At 47.4% G+C, this 16705-nt stretch overlaps 1 protein-coding gene across 4 annotated transcripts in view; it reads right to left on the reverse strand.

Moving 5' to 3' along the window:
• USP37 (ubiquitin specific peptidase 37) overlaps positions 1–16705 on the reverse strand; it is a 328025-nt gene that overhangs the window by 273875 nt on the left and 37445 nt on the right. For all 4 annotated transcript variants that reach the window (XM_069227105.1, XM_069227104.1, XM_069227107.1 and 1 more), the window contains 2 exons: positions 12039–12120; positions 9288–9440 (listed from right to left, as the gene is read on the reverse strand). In XM_069227105.1, coding sequence (XP_069083206.1) covers positions 9288–9440; positions 12039–12120 — 235 coding nt within the window. The remainder of the gene's footprint in view (positions 1–9287; positions 9441–12038; positions 12121–16705) is intronic.

The following is a 16705-nucleotide window of genomic DNA, read 5'->3' on the forward strand; positions in this document are numbered from 1 at the left end:
GCGAATCTACTGCGACTGATGCCACGAACAGATGTACACTGGGTAAGTGACATTTTCAGTTCGATAGCATCTGTCGCTGTAGATACGCATGTTCTGCAATAGACTAGTAAGCAGTTATTTCCCCAAAAGCGGTGGATCAGCCTGTAGGAGTGGAAGTAGTCTGAAATAATGTCCTTAATACAGCTTGACCTACTGTGGCTTGTTGTGCGGATAACACGTCTACACAGTAGTGCTTGGTGAATGTGTGAGGCGTAGACCATGTGGCTGCCTTACATATTTCTTGCATTGGGATGTTTCCTAGAAAGGCCATGGTAGCACCTTTCTTTCTGGTTGAGTGTGCCCTTGGTGTAATGGGCAGCTGTCGTTTAGCTTTAAGGTAGCAGATTTGGATGCATTTAACTATCCATCTGGCTATACCTTGTTTTGAAATTGGGTTTCCTGCATGAGGTTTTTGAAATGCAATAAAGAGTTGTTTAGTCTTTCTGATGTTCTTTGTTCTGTCAATGTAATACATTAATGCTCTTTTGACATCTAATGTATGTAGTGCCCTTTCAGCTACGGTATCTGGCTGTGGAAAGAACACCGGAAGTTCCACTGTTTGATTTAGATGGAACGGTGAAATAACCTTTGGCAAAAATTTAGGATTGGTCCTTAGGACGACTTTATTTTTGTGTAGTTGTATAAAAGGTTCCTGTATAGTAAACGCCTGAATCTCGCTTACTCTTCTCAGGGAAGTAATGGCGATGAGAAATGCCACCTTCCAGGTTAGGAACTGTATGTCGCAGGAGTGCATGGGTTCAAAAGGTGGACCCATAAGTCTAGTTAGGACAACATTTAGGTTCCATGAAGGAACAGGTAGTGTTCTTGGTGGTATAATTCTCCTAAGGCCCTCCATGAATGCTTTAATGACTGGTATTTTATATAGGGAAGTTGAATAGGTAGTCTGCAGGTATGCAGATATTGCTGCAAGGTGAATCTTAATGGAAGAGAAAGCTAGGTTAGATTTTTGTAAGTGAAGCAAGTAACCCACTACATGTTCTGGAGTTGTGTGTAATGGTTGTATTTGATTAATATGGCAGTAGCAAACAAACCTCTTCCATTTACTTGCATAGCAGTGCCTGGTGGATGGCCTTCTTGCTTGTTTTATGACTTCCATACATTCTTGGGTAAGTTGTAAGTGCCCGAATTCTAGGATTTCAGGAGCCAGATTGCTAGATTCAGCGATGCTGGATCTGGGTGTCTGATCTTTTGGTTGTGCTGTGTCAACAGATCTGGCCTGTTGGGCAATTTGATGCAGGGTACCACTGATAGGTCTAGCAGGGTTGTGTACCAGGGTTGCCTTGCCCAAGTTGGTGCTATCAATATGAGTTTGAGTTTGCTTTGACTGAGTTTGTTTACCAGGTAAGGAAGGAGAGGGAGAGGAGGAAAAGCGTAAGCAAATATCCCTGACCAGTTCATCCATAGGGCATTGCCTTGGGATTGTTTGTGTGGGTATCTGGATGCGAAGTTTTGGCATTTTGCGTTCTCCCTTGTCGCAAACAAGTCTATCTGAGGTGTTCCCCAGAGTTTGAAATAAGTGTTCAGTATTTGGGGGTGAATTTCCCATTCGTGGACCTGTTGGTGATCTCGAGAGAGATTGTCTGCGAGTTGATTTTGTATCCCTGGTATAAACTGTGCAATTAGGCGAATTTGGTTGTGAATTGCCCAATGCCAAATTTTTTGTGCTAACAGGCTTAACTGCGTGGAGTGCGTCCCTCCCTGCTTGTTTAGATAATACATTGTTGTCATGTTGTCTGTTTGGACGAGAATGTATTTGTGAACTATTATTGGTTGGAAAGCTTTTAGTGCTTGAAAAACTGCAAGAAGTTCTAGGTGATTGATATGCAGTTTTGTTTGATGTACGTTCCATTGTCCTTGTATGCTGTGTTGATCGAGGTGTGCTCTCCACCCTGTCATGGAAGCATCTGTTGTTATTACGTATTGTGGCACTGGGTCTTGGAAAGGCCGCCCCTTGTTTAAATTTATGTTGTTCCACCACAGAAGCGAGAGGTAAGTTTGGCGGTCTATTAACACCAGATCTAGAAGGTGACCCTGTGCTTGAGACCACTGTGATGCTAGGCATTGTTGTAAGGGCCTCATGTGCAGTCTTGCGTTTGGGACAATGGCTATGCATGATGACATCATGCCTAGGAGTTGTAATACCATCTTTGCTTGTATCTTTTGTGTTGGATACATGCGTTGTATGATGGTGTTGAAATTTTGAATTCTTTGTGGACTTGGAGTGGCTACTCCTTTTGATGTGTCTATTATGGCTCCCAGGTATTGTTGTACCTTGCGTGGCAGAATTTTGGATTTTGTGAAATTGACGGTGAACCCTAGTTTGAAGAGGGTTTGTATGATATGATTTGTGTGATTTGAGCACTCTATTAACGAATGGGCCTTGATTAGCCAGTCGTCTAGATATGGGAACACATGTATTTGCTGCCTTCTGATGTGTGCAGCGACTACCGCTAGACATTTGGTAAAGACTCTTGGTGCGGTTGTTAATCCGAAAGGCAGTACCTTGAATTGGTAATGTATTCCTTTGAATACAAACCTTAGGTATTTCCTGTGCGATGGGTGTATTGGTATATGGAAATAAGCATCCTTGAGGTCTAAAGTTGCCATGTAGTCGTGCAGCTTTAGCAATGGCAATACTTCTTGTAGTGTGACCATGTGGAAGTGGTCTGATTTGATGAAAGTGTTGACTACTCTGAGGTCTAGGATTGGTCTCAGTGTTTTGTCCTTCTTTGGTATCAGAAAGTACAGTGAGTAAACTCCTGTGTTTATTTGTGTGTTTGGCACTAATTCGATTGCATTCTTTTGCAATAGTGCCTGCACTTCTATCTCTAGGAGATTGGAATGGTGTGTTGTTAAATTTTGTGCTTTTGGTGGTATGTTTGGAGGGAACTGTAGAAATTCTATGCAGTAACCATGTTGGATAATTGCTAGAACCCAAGTGTCTGTAGTGATTTTCTCCCATGCTCTGTAATAATGACCTATTCGTCCCCCCACTGGTGTTGTGTGGAGGGGGTGAGTGACATGCGAGTCACTGTTTAGTAGTAGGGGTTTTGGGGCTTTGGAATCTTCCTCTATTTCTAGGGAATTGCCCTCCTCTATATTGTCCCCGAAAACCTCCTCTATACTGTCCTTGGTAACTGGACGGTGTGGCTTGTGAGGTGCTGGCTTGTGTGCTTTGACCCCGAAACCCCCCTCGAAAGGGCGTTTTACGGAATGAGCTGTAATTCCCTCTGCTCTGCGGGGAGTAGAGTGCGCCCATGGCTTTGGCAGTGTCCGTATCTTTTTTGAGTTTCTCAATCGCTGTGTCCACTTCTGGACCGAACAGTTTTTTCATTAAAAGGCATATTGAGAACTGCTTGTTGAATCTCTGGTTTAAATCCAGACGTTCGGAGCCATGCATGCCTTCTGATAGTTACAGATGTATTAATTGTCCGTGCAGCTGTATCTGCAGCGTCCATGGAGGAGCGGATCTGGTTGTTGGAGATGGCTTGTCCCTCCTCAACCACTTGTTTTGCCCTATTTTGGAAGTCTTTGGGCAGATGTTCGATGAGATGTTGCATCTCGTCCCAGTGGGCTCTGTCATAGCGCGCAAGTAGTGCCTGGGAGTTCGCGATGCGCCACTGGTTTGCAGCTTGTGCTGCGACTCTCTTACCAGCTGCATCAAACTTGCGGCTTTCTTTATCTGGGGGTGGTGCATCTCCAGATGTGTGAGAGTTGGCCCTTTTCCTAGCTGCTCCTACAACAACAGAGTCTGGTGGCAGCTGTGTTGTGATGAAAGCTGGGTCCGTAGGAGGCGCCTTGTACTTTTTTTCCACCCTTGGTGTGATTGCCCTACTTTTGACCGGGTCCTTAAATATGTCTTTTGCGTGCCGGAGCATACCAGGGAGCATAGGCAGGCTTTGGTAGGAGCTGTGGGTGGAGGAGAGTGTGTTGAACAAGAAATCATCCTCGACTTGTTCTGAGTGGAGGCTTACGTTGTGAAATTGTGCTGCTCTAGCCACCACCTGAGAGTACGCGGTGCTGTCTTCTGGTGGAGATGGTTTTGTAGGGTATGCCTCTGGGCTGTTATCTGACACTGGGGCGTCGTATAGGTCCCCTGCGTCCTGGTCTTGGTCACCCTGGCTCATGGTGGTGTGAGCTGGGGAGTGTGATGGCGTTTGTGCTGGTGAAACGTTAATCACGGGCGGAGGAGAGGGTGGTGGTGTAACTCTTTTCACCACTTTTGGTTGTGGTGCTTGTTCCGTCTGGAACTCCAACCTTCTCTTTCTCCTAATGGGGGGAAGGGTGCTTATTTTTCCTGTCCCCTGCTGAATGAAGATACGCTTTTGCGTATGGTCCGCATCAGTTGCTTGTAGCTCTTCCTCAAACCTATGCTTCTGCATTTGGGAGGTTAGCGAGTGCTCTTCTGTATAAGAGCCTGAAGCTGGTTCGCTTGCAGTTTGTTTCGGCATCGAAACTTTGTCTGCGTGTTTTTTCGGCTCCGAGGTGACTTTTTTCCTTTTCGGGGCCGAAACCTCTCGGCGTCGATCTGTTTCGGTGCCGCTGTCTCGGCGTCGAGCCGTGTCCACACCGGCATCTCGGTGTCGAGGCTTGTCTCCAGCACTTTCTCGGTCCCGAGAAGGCTGCGTGCCGGTGTCTCGACCGGAGTCGGACGATCTCGGCACTGTTTGGGCCTTTTTCGGTGCCGACGGTCGGTCACCGATTTTATGGGTTGAGCCATGGCCTGGTGGCAGTGGCGTCCCCTGGGCCTTGTAAATGTTTCTTTGTGTGGTTTTCGACGTCTTACTCACGGTTTGTGTATCGTCGAATCCTTCGGAGTCTGAGTCTTGGATCGAGAAGGTACCTTCCTCTTCCTGTTCCTCGAACTCCCGTCGGGCTGTCGGTGCGGACGCCATTTGAAGTCTTCTGGCTCGACGGTCTCGGAGTGTTTTTCGGGACCGGAACGCACGACAGGCCTCGCAGGTGTCTTCGCTGTGCTCAGGTGACAGGCACAGGTTGCAGACCAAGTGTTGGTCTGTGTAGGGGTATTTATTGTGGCATTTGGGGCAGAAACGGAACGGGGTCCGTTCCATCGGCGTTCCTCAGCACGCGGTCGGGCCGACCAGGCCCCGACGGAGGATCGAAAAACTACCCCGAAGGGCACCGGAGCTCTTCGATCTTCGATGCGGTGTTGAATCTAAGTACGCCGATCCCGAACGCAACAATACCGACGAAAATCTTCCGAAATTAACTATTTTTTCTGTTCCGAAACTCGGAGCGACAGGAACACGTCCGAACCCGATGGCGGAAAAAAAACAATCGAAGATGGAGTCGACGCCCATGCGCAATGGAGACAAAAGGAGGAGTCACTCGGTCCCGTGACTCGAAAGACTTCTTCGAAGAAAAACAACTTGTAACACTCCGGCCCAACACCAGATGGCGAGCTATTGCAGAACATGCGTATCTACAGCGACAGATGCCATCGAACCTGCACTTTTGCCGACAGCTTGACAATGAGCAAACATCTTTCTTTGGGTCTCTCCTTCGCGCTCACAGTGGCTGTGGCGCTTTGAGTTGGCTCGCTTATGTAAACGTTCTTTTTATTTTCACTTTGTGTGGCAAGAAAAGTCCAGTTAGGAATTTACAACGCTAAAAGCTATAACTCGAGCAAACGCACGACCCACTGCATGCAAACGCTAGTTTTTTTTTTGCATTTTCTATCCTATTTTTGCTTCATTTTGGACTCAACTGCTGCTTAGTAGCGGTAAAATGCATAAAGTGCTTCAGCTCCACCCCTCTAAATTATGTGCTGTACTTTGGAAATCCATTTGGTCCATTTAATTTCCCCTATATGTCCATTGTAGGAAAGTAGCCCTTTTTAGCATGGCTAACCCCACTGTTTGCCTATTTATCAGTGTGTTTGACTGTTCTCTGGGATCCTGCTAACCAGGACCACAGTGATTATGCTCTCTCCCTTCTGACTTGGTTACTTACACCCCACATTTGGCATACTGGTGCCCCCATGTAAGTTGCTAGAAAAAAGGTACCCGGGTAATGGGATCCACCATGGGCTGCAGCATGTATTATGCCACCCATGGGGTGCCCGTGCAAAGTGTTCTGCAGGCCTGCTGTTGCCGCCTGTGTGAAATGGTGCATGCAGGGCATGGCACCAGGTCAATAAGTAACCTCTATGGCAGGCCCTCCTAGCCCAGAGAGCAGGGTGCAAGTACCTGTGTGAGGGCACCCCTGCACTAGCAAAGGTGCCCCCCACGAAATTCAGTGCCATTTTTAACGGACTTCGTGAGTGCGGGGATGTCATTTTATGCATGTACTGGACATAGGTCACTACATATGTCCAGAAACATAATGGTAACTCGGAACTTAGGCATGTTTGGTATCAAACATGTCTAAACCATACCCCAATACAGTTGCCAGTATTGGAAGTATGATTCCATGCACTCTGGGGGGCTCCTTACAGGACCCCCAGCATTGCTCCTCCCAGCTTTCTAGGGGTTTCCGGGCAGCCCAAGCTGCTGCTTGAACAGCTCAAGCTCAGGAAGGCAGAACAAAGAATTTCCTTGGGGGAGGGGGTTAACCCTCTCCCTTTGGAAACCGGTGTAACGTGGCTTGTGAGGGGTAGCCTCCCCAAGCCTCTGGTACACTTTAAAGGGCACATTTGGTGCCCTCCGTGCATAAACCAGTCTACACCGGTTAAGGAACCTCCAATCCATGCTCTGGCACCAAACTAGACAATGGAAAGGGGAGTGACTACTCCCCTGTCCAGCACCACCCCAAGGGTGGTGCCCAGAGCTCCTCCAGAGGGTCCCTGGGTTCAGCCATCTTGAATCCAAGTTTGGCAGGGTCATCTGGGAGCATGAGAGGCCAGGGAGGTGACATCAAAGCCTCCTCCCGATAGTTGGTCACCTGGTTAGGTGACCAATTCACCTTCCAGGGCCTATTTAGGGTCTCTCTTGGGTGGGTCCTCGTCTTTAGCTTGCAAGACTCCAGCAGGATTAGTCTTCAACCTCCAGTTCTGGCCACTTGGACTGCAACTGGACCCTCCAGGAACAGACAACGCTGCAATCAACGAAGAAGACTTTTGCAGCTTTGTTTCCACGACTCCTGCCAGCTTAGCAACATTTCCCCGGCCACGCATCCTGAGAAGACAGCAATTCTTTAAACTGAAAGAATCTCCCTTGGAGTGAAGAAGTCACTCCCCTGCAACAGCAGGAACCTACAGCAAGCGACCAGCTGCGTGGTTCTCCCCTCATCTTGAGCTGCATGGATCTTGCATCACGGGTGGTGATGGTGGTCCTGAGTAGTCCTCTTGGTCCTCTCTGCCAGCTGTCCAACTTTGGTGAAGGTAAGCCTTTGCCTTGTCATGCAGGACGGTGCCCCCGTGCACTGCATCTTTTGCAGCTGCAAAGGCTTGTTGGTATCCCCAAGGGATCTTCAAGCTATGTGTGGCTCCAGGTCCCAGCACTCCTTCCTGCAAAGCACAGATTTCTGCGTGGTTCTCCAGAGGCGTGGGATCCTCTTTTGTAGTGCTAAGTGGGCTCCTTCTGCAACTTGTGTCCCCGTCATATGGGACTCCCAAGGGTTCTGTCTCTGCTCCTGTGTTCACTGCAGCACTGAGGGTTCCCTGTGACCCCCTCCCCCCCCCACTCCTTGAAGGGGGGAGGGGGGGGAGAAGAGAAGAGGGGGTGGAAAGAGTCCTCCTGGGCCTTGCTGGTCCCTGGTAGCAGTGCTTTTCCACTAACTGCGAGTTTGCCTTTGCCAAGGCTTGTTGGTGGAATCCCTGCACAGACACCAGTCTGCAATCTTCTCTCCAGTGTGGGAAATCTTCTGCATCCATCAGAAACCCTTCTCCAGCTTCAGGGCTGCAATGCGGACCTGTTCTTCACCGAACAATTCCTACAAGTACAGCTGGGTGGGCAGTAGTTCCTAACCCTCCAGGACTCCACTGTGACTCTTGGAGGGGTCCCCTCTCCCCACAGGTCTTCTTTCTTCAGGAATCCACCGCTGGTTTCTGGCAGACTTGTCTGGGTGTCTTCCTTTCCCTCCTTATGGGTGGTTTGGGGCAATTCCAGTGATTTACTCCTGCATTCCTGGTCGCTGTGGGGGTACTGTGTTACTCACCTCTGTGGCTTAGTGCTCCAGCTCCCCCCCCCCGGTGTTCGTATTCCATTCTTTTATAATATTGGTTTGGGTTCCTCCTAAGGCTATTTGCACTGTTTTCTAACCTTTTCTATGTCAGTTTCTGATTAGTGTATTACTTACCTCCTATAGGACGGTTGCACTTCTAGTATTTTGTGGTATTGTGTTCTGAAAATAAGTACCTTTATTTTTGTACAACTGAGTTTTCTTTCATGATTGAAAGTGCTGTGTGACTAGTGGTATTGCATGAGCTTTGCACTTCTCCTAGATACGGCCTGGCTGCTCACCCACCGGTACTTCCAGAGAGCCTGGCTTCTAGACACTGCCTGCACTTCACTAAGAAGGGAATACCTGGACCTGGTGTAAGTACCTCGGGTACCCACCACACGCCAGGCCAGCTTCCTACAACCAGCATCTGTACTGCTTTGTATCCTTTTAATTTCAGAATCACTGCTTCTACTGGAGGGATGGGAGAAAATATGTACACTGTTTAATTAAAAGGGTGCTGGCCAGGGATCCTGCTTCCCACCTCCTAAAAGTAAAATCCTGACATTTTGAGCCATGACAATTTCAGATAAACCCCTAAGCATCATGATAGAATGGTTTGTTTTGTACTGAATTCTGGAGCCAGAATCCCTCGAGAACTATTTGGATTGTTCAACTCCACAAACTCCTTGCATCAGATTTTCTTTTGGTACAACCAGGTTAGTGACAATATGAGTGGTTTTACTTGTGCAGGTCTACGAGTTGGTGGTGTAGATGCTGGTAGCAATGCAGCTTTAACCTGAGCAAATACATTGTGTGTGCAACTGTTATGGCCTACTTATCACTAGTCATGCTTTGTCGCGGTTTTAGGTGTTGTCAAATACAACCACAAACTGAAACAAGAGTAAAATCGGGGGGGGAAAAACTGCCCTTGATAGGCTAATTTGAGGGTGCCTTATATGTTTGGCATGTTAAATTCAAAATCCTTTTCAGAACATGTGGAAAAAGCATAATGGGTGCTCCGCACAAGGAGTAGAATTTTTCTAACACCTATAGCCATTAAGTATTAAGATCGCATTATTCAAATGTAACCTGTGCATACCTACCCCTGCAGCTGCTGTGTTTGACTAGACAGCTGAAAACGAGATTTATTCCATCCAGTGTAATCCAGATTCGGTTTCATTTTTTTCACAGCCCCAAGCTGTGAGGTGAACCCAAGTGTTCTCTTCACAGAAGGTGACTGAGAAGTGACATTAGACCTAGAGACAAGCACAAATAGTAAGATAGTTATATGATATGTTTTACTACACTGCCACATTTTGCCACATTAGCTGAAAGCACTACATGTCTAACACTTGTTCCTGTCCCAAGATTGCACTGAATCTACTAAGATTATGGAATGGCTATACAAAAATTAGACTGGCTGTATTTAATTTCCAAGCTTCAAGTATTCCAACCTTCTGAACCAAAGAACAAGTTACTAAACCTTCGGTAATGCTTTTTCTGGTGGACACAGTATTAACCTGTGGATTCCTCATCTTTTGGATACTCCACAATGTGCCAGATGTATCAATCAGAATAGAGGTTACTGGCACATTTTCTGAGCATTTCGCAAGTGCTACTGCAGCCTCTTGAAACCCACTATTAATGTTTTCATTCCTCAGGTCTGAAAAATGCATACGATGCAATAGAGAATGGTTTTATCATAGTTAAGTTGAATGCCTTTTTCTGTGCATGTTAACTTGCGTTGATAGATTAGTCTTGCAAAAACGTATTTAATTTACTGTAGGCTAGCCTTCACCCAATCAACAGCTAATGACCTAAATATATATACATGGAAAATGTTACCTACCCTATAAGTATCTGTTCATAGCTTGTAGTGCTGTAGATTCACATGCTCTGCGTACTCCTGCTGTCTAGTAATGGGCAGACGTTGCAGGTGGTTTTTGTTCAAAGACTTGAGGCATGATGTACCCTGCAACGCCACGTTAACTGGCAATCCACATGAGCATAGGTTTGCAGTGGTGAGCAGTGAGAGTATGGCAGACTATGTAAATTGAGTAATGTTAATGCTAGAGAGATGTGCAACCATACACCGACTCTGGGGATCAGGGTGGGCACATGTGAATCTACAGCAATACAAGCTGCAAAGATGATTACACTGTAATATTGCCCATTAGTGGCATATGCAGCTCCAGGTACACGTGAGCCGCACAGACTGTAAAGCAGTGCTACTGGAAATTTAAATAAGATTTGGGAAAAAAAGCCTTAACTCTTAAGTGCACCTTGCTGCCTACAAGGGAGGGCGCATTACGTTTAAAGAGTAAAACATGTGGGATGGTTAATTTACATTAGCTCTCCAGCAACTGCCTGGCCTGTACTTGCCCTGAATTAGGTGTGAAAAACGCTTTCAAAGCAGAGACACTGGTCTAGGAGTGGGGACATCCTTTCTTCACCCAACAGGAGGACCAGCTGGAGTGGTACAGGAATTTATTTAGGTTAAAAGGGGCCCTGATCAAATGTCAGGTGACACTTGGAAGGTCCCCGGCTTTTCTCCCCTTTGTTAGACTGCCCCAAACTACCACCAGAACCAGTTTTTAGAGAACACAGTGGCGCTGTATCACAGCTGATGTTAAGGGACAATTGTGAAGTCACAGTTTTTGTCCCTCTAGTTAAGCTGGTACCAAACCAAGTGAAAGGAAAGTTACCTCCGGAAGCGGAAGGGACTGCTCATTACCTGACCACATCTCTTGGCCTGAGCTCTGCACAGGAAAAGAAATGTTTCCCCATCTCAGTTTTTGAGAAGAGAAGCACTGTGGGATTGTTTGCGTTTGCTGTAGGGCAAACAAGAACCACTGAAAAAGTAGGTAGGGATGGCCCTGGGTATTTTTATCTCAAGTTAAATTGCCTTGGAGTGATCCCTACTCAGTATGTGGAGCCAGACATATAAATGGCATCCCCAGGAACCATCTGGAGAACACTTTCAAAACCGGCAGAAGATCAGAAGAGGATAGGACCAGTGTCTGACCTGAGGGGAACCCTGAAGGACTGGACTGTCCCCTGCTTGTACCATGGACAAAGACGTGGACTCCAAGAGTCAGTCAGTTGATTGACCTGTGTGGCCACAAAGACAAGCTGCAGGAGGCCTTTTCCTGGAAGTATCCAGCTAACTTGAGGCAACTGGACCTGGACTGGGGTTTGCTCTAGGCATCTGTACAACATACTAAGAGAGACTCTAGGTCCCCTTCTCGGAGGTCCTGGAAGACACCTTAGAAGCGTACTCCTTTGGTTGTTCGGGCCCTAGAACAAAGTCTGACACCTTTGAAAAACTTTTCCTCCAGAGCTGCAGTGGGTGCTGTAGAGCAAAAGTATCTAATCAGCAGTTCAATGGCGACTGAATTTCAGCTTCTCCCTGGTTAAGGCTTCCAGCACCTCCAAAGACAACAAAGTGCCACTCTGTTGTGTTAAATCAAGCATCTTTATCCTTTGAGGACACTTCTCCACACCAGATACTAAAACCTATCCTGCGCAAGAAAGTGGATTAAGATATATGTTTTGATCTGTCATCAAGCACTGGATAGCTATGACTCAAGTTGAAACAAAGGCATTTCTTTCTCCATGTAACCCCCCCCCCCTCCATAAGGTAGCAGGGATTCGTTGTCAATTTGAATTTACAATTCAAAAACACATGAACATCTTTCAATTTGATTTGTGACAGGAACAGGGAACATTTTTACAAACTAGTGCATGACCAGTAGCAGCAGATTCAAGAAATACTGATTCTAGGACAGCCAAACTCCAATCAACTAAGTGACCCTTCTCTAAACATCACACCTCGTCAAGAAGTACTAGCTCACCTCTCTGTATTGGAATTTCCAAAAGAGTATTCTTTTGAAGGTCTGCTGCTATAAAAAGACGAGGACTGCATTGGGAAAAACCCTGAAAGAGCATGGGAGAAAAAGGCAATAGATTAGAAGTTAGATATAGAATTATTATTATTATTTTTTTTTCAACAGTTAAGTCGGCAACCAGTACTAGATATATAGAACCATCAAACAAAATACTTACTCACATTTTCTTCCCCTTAATAGCCCACATTCCCTATAAAACTAGTTCATAAACCAATGGGGGGGGGGGGGGCAGGGGGGGGCTATATGAGAACACCATATTCTCCAGAACTCACCCCTCATAGATTTACATACTTGAATTGTACCCCCACTATCCTGCTGGAGTTTCATGGTAATGTTAAAAGAGCAGTATACCCCTTCAACATGCTTGAAAGACTTCACAGCATCTTTTAAGCAGTCACCTCATTTGAAAAGACGAGATTTCCAGCCAATGAGAGTATGCACTTGGGAGTGACTGCACTGGGCTCTAGTCAGAAAATCTGCCTTGGATTTGTTTTTTTAAAGCCAATGAGCAACCTGTTGCCCTATAGTAATTTATCCCTGGGAGTTTGTCTGTATGAAGTCTGCTCTGGCGGCAAAGGTAACAAAATTATTTTCTAACTTTCTAAAGAGAGGGCGCACTGTACACCTGGCAGATTGCGCCCCTGTGAGCCCGGCCATCACCCATTATAGCACATCTGCTTAATTATCAGGAATTACAGCTTCTACTGTCCTGCAGTAAGGGCCCCTGGCACTTTGAAAATGCTCATGTCACAGCTTACCCCAACCTCACAATGGAGTTGCAACACTGGTGAAGCTCCAATCAGAAAGCTAAGCAGCGCCTACACAAATTGAGTTTTAAACATGCACTACTATTCCCTGCAAAACTCAGGATCATTGACTGAAAATACCCATGTGCTCCTGTTGCCTGAAGACGCATGGACGTGGGTGCACACTGGAAGGTCCACACGGGCCCAGATGGAAGAGGCAGGTGTGAAGGACTGGTTGGTGCCCAAACCTCAAACCATCACCCCTGGATCTAGTGGTGGCAGAATAAGCATGCGCCGTCTCCAACGTTACACAACAGGTCATGAACTCCTTCACACTATTATGTACAAACAGCCCGTCAGCTTCAGACTCAGATACTGGGATCTCGACTCCATCCCCGACAGATCTACAGCCAACAGATTACATTGAGGTCCGCAGATGATTTACGACGCAGTCAACGACGACCTTAACAGGGGCATCCCTGTTAGCCATGTGCACTGATGAACCTGAATATTCTAGTGGTAAGCAGGGAACAGAGTATGCGGAGGGGTGCCTGATGGGTATTGAGCCTCGCCATAGGACGCCCAACCTTCAACCCCATACACCATAAGACTGCAAGGAAGGCATGTCCTGCTTCATGTACAATGCTATCCTGATGCGTTGTGGTGGGGTGTTAGGGTGGGGAATCATGGGGCACTCGCTCAGAGACTGCACCAGTCTTCAAGTCCAGTGCATTGGCTCTTGAAAGGGCAGGCCATATGACCTATCAAGACTGGATTCTAATGGAGCCTAATATTTCTTTTTAAGGTACGCTATGTCAGCAGGAGGCCTGGATGCTTTAATATCCGACAAGGGCCTGGCCCATAGCTGGAGTTCACAAACACCTATATGTTGTACACCGGCTTATATCTACACTTAGCCCACTCTCAACCGACTGCTCCACATGGACCGATTACATTGCAGGCATTTGTTACATGCCAGTTAACCTGTTCGAGGGGTTGCGGCCTGGAGCCGAAAGGTGCTCAGGCCAGGGATAAGGGAGTTGTGTTTTACAATTGTTTACCTGCTCTTTTCTATCTGGTTGGTGGGTGGGTGGGAGGTGGGCTGAGGGGGATCCGAGGTGCTGTTGAAACATGAACCCCATGGGACATACTGGTACTCATGTCCCCTACTTTTAATGCTTTACCTTGGAATATACAGGGCATGGCAACCCCTGCCAGGAGAGAGAGGATGTATGCACACCTGCGCTGTAGGCCTGTATACCTAGCTTGTCTTCAAGAGACCCACCTTACCTTGGGTGAGCTTGACAAATTAAGATGTTTAAGCGTGCAGTTCTGTGGGACTAGCTACTCAGCGTATGCCTGTGAGGTTCTTATTTGGTTCACCCCAGAGGTGCCTTTAGTTCCATCCAGAGTACTAGTTGAAAAAGCGGGCCGTTAAGTTAACCTGGAAGGGAACCTAGATGGACACTCCTTCAGGGTATTCCTTGATGCACACAATACTGCTCAAGGAGCACCCTTAGACACCTCCTGCCCCCCCCCCCCACCCCCCCACCCCAACTACACTGCTGAACCCTCAGGCCTCTGGGTTATTGGTGGTTATGGGGGGGGGTGGGGGGGGGGGGACTTTAGATGACACTGCTGTTGATAGATCGATACCTGCACTCCAGGTGTGCAGGCGACAAGGCACTTTCAGAGGTGGTCCAGGCAATCCCATTTGTTTAATGTTTGGCACATGGGGCACCCTGGGGACACACAGCATTCTTATTATGCTCTGAACCATCAGGTGCACACCCAATTGGATTATTTATTTTGTAATGCAGACTGTTGGCCCATCAAACATACCTCCCAATATCTAGGCAGGACCCTTTCAGCCCACAACCCACTCTGGGTTACGTTTCACAAGGGCGGGGAGCAATTTGGGGGGAGGAGGGCACAAGGGCTCCTATCCCAACAAGCCGGGTCCGCACAGGAGCTTTACAAGACAAAGTATACAAAGACACATTAGCCACGCACATTACTAGATACTTTGAGTAAAATACAGGATCGGTAGGATACTGTGGGCTTGAACTGGACACCATGAAAGCAGTTATGAGGGGACAATGTATTACCATAACTTGGGAAGCTAAGGCGGAGCTTGTAGGAGGCTGGCCCTCTATGTAGTGTGCAAAGCTAGATACACTGTGCTCTAATTTTTTAAGTAGCTTGGTTGAGCAGTTAGTTTGGAGAGTGCAAAGCATTTGTTGAACTCACAGCATCAATCTTGCAACTCGCACTCAAAAGGAGTAACTAGAGACCAATTTATACAAATACTTCAGATTTTAATGTAATTTTTAAGACCAAGATTATCAAAAATGATAATTTTGAGATATGAATTTTAAAGCTTAAAGTATGTGCGTAATTACACAGCCTAGGACTCAATAGAAGATCACCTTTAAAAACACAAAACCGTACATTTGGTTTACCAAGTTGTTCTTTTGCAGGTTGGTGGGCACACTGTGCCAGTCTGAGAAGTTCACCTGCTCCTGGTTCCGGCGGGAGCAGAAATTAAAGGTCTCTTGAGCTGGTCCACTTGGAAAAGCACTGCACAGGTAAGTTTAAAAATGGATCCCTTGGAGTGTCGAGGTCGCAAGGGGTGGGGTCCCTTAGGGCACACCAGGTTTTTCGTTGCAGGGCACAGGGCGACCGGGTGCAGAGTGAATCGGTGATTCACGTGCTGTGTGCAAGGATGCCCTCTGGAGCTGGAAGTAAGTTCAAGGGTTGTTTGCAGGACAATAGGGGCACTCTGACAGGATGTCCAGGGGTGTTCCTTAAGTCCATCGACTGGGGCGCCCTCCTAATCCTTTTTCAGCCCCAGGTGGGGCTGGTTCTCTTGGTATCCAACGTTAGCTGACCAATATCCAGGGCACTGTTATGGTTTGACCACTGGAGGGCACAGTGCCACCAAACTTGGAACACTTGCAGGGCTGGTCCTCATGGTCGCCACTGTGTCATTTGGTCCAGCTGTGGCTTCCGGTTCGGGAATTAACAGCTGGTCAGTGGAGTGACCCTCACTGGCTTGCTGGTTACTTGTGTTGTAGAGTGGTATCTCGACTCTGGAAGGAGTTCTATGGCGATTGTCGTAGCCTGAGGTCCTCTGTGGTGCTTTAGAGTTTTTCCAGTTGTCCAGCAGCTCCTCAGCGGTGATGGTCATGTCCTGGGTGCAGCAGGTAGGGTTTGGCTCCTTCTTTGTTGCAGCTGATCCACAGCTCTCATGCCTTGGATATTCTTTATGCTGGTCTTTTGTCCGTCGAATCAGATGTCCTGGTTTAGGCATGCCCACTAAATACTGTATTCGGTGGGCGCTTTTGGGGGGGGGGGGGGGGGGGGGGGGGGGGGGGAAGAACCTGGTAGTGACCAATAAGTCATCTACCTTTGGGTTGCTACACCCACTAAAGTTTCTTTGTGGGAAGGATCACTTTCCTATCCATGACTGGCTATTTTCCTTCCACCCAAGATGAAGGAAAAATTAAATGGAGTGCCCACCATGCAGGCAACACCTTAGGGGCAGATACATGCCCGGTAGGACCACTCCTCCTCCCCTCTGAGTTTCCTGCCGTTGCCCTCACCATAAGTAGGGGTTTGCACGGGGGTTACCATAAGCTGTGCGCATCGGACCTGGGGGTCGAGTTTCAAAGGCTCTTAGTCCTTTGGAGCTCACCGCCAGGGCAGTGCACATTCCTGAGAAAAAGGGGTGTTGGCACCTCCACCCAGGAAGGGCTTTGTTCTACAAAGCCAAGAGATCTCTCCCCCAAGGTTTGTAGATTGATTGTCTGAAGGTGGGAGGCAGGATAGAACCAGTCAGCAACTATGCCAGGTGTAGGAAGCTGG

The sequence above is a fragment of the Pleurodeles waltl genome, chromosome 3_2 (genome assembly GCF_031143425.1).
Source record: "Pleurodeles waltl isolate 20211129_DDA chromosome 3_2, aPleWal1.hap1.20221129, whole genome shotgun sequence".
Classification (NCBI taxonomy): Eukaryota; Metazoa; Chordata; class Amphibia; order Caudata; family Salamandridae; genus Pleurodeles; species Pleurodeles waltl.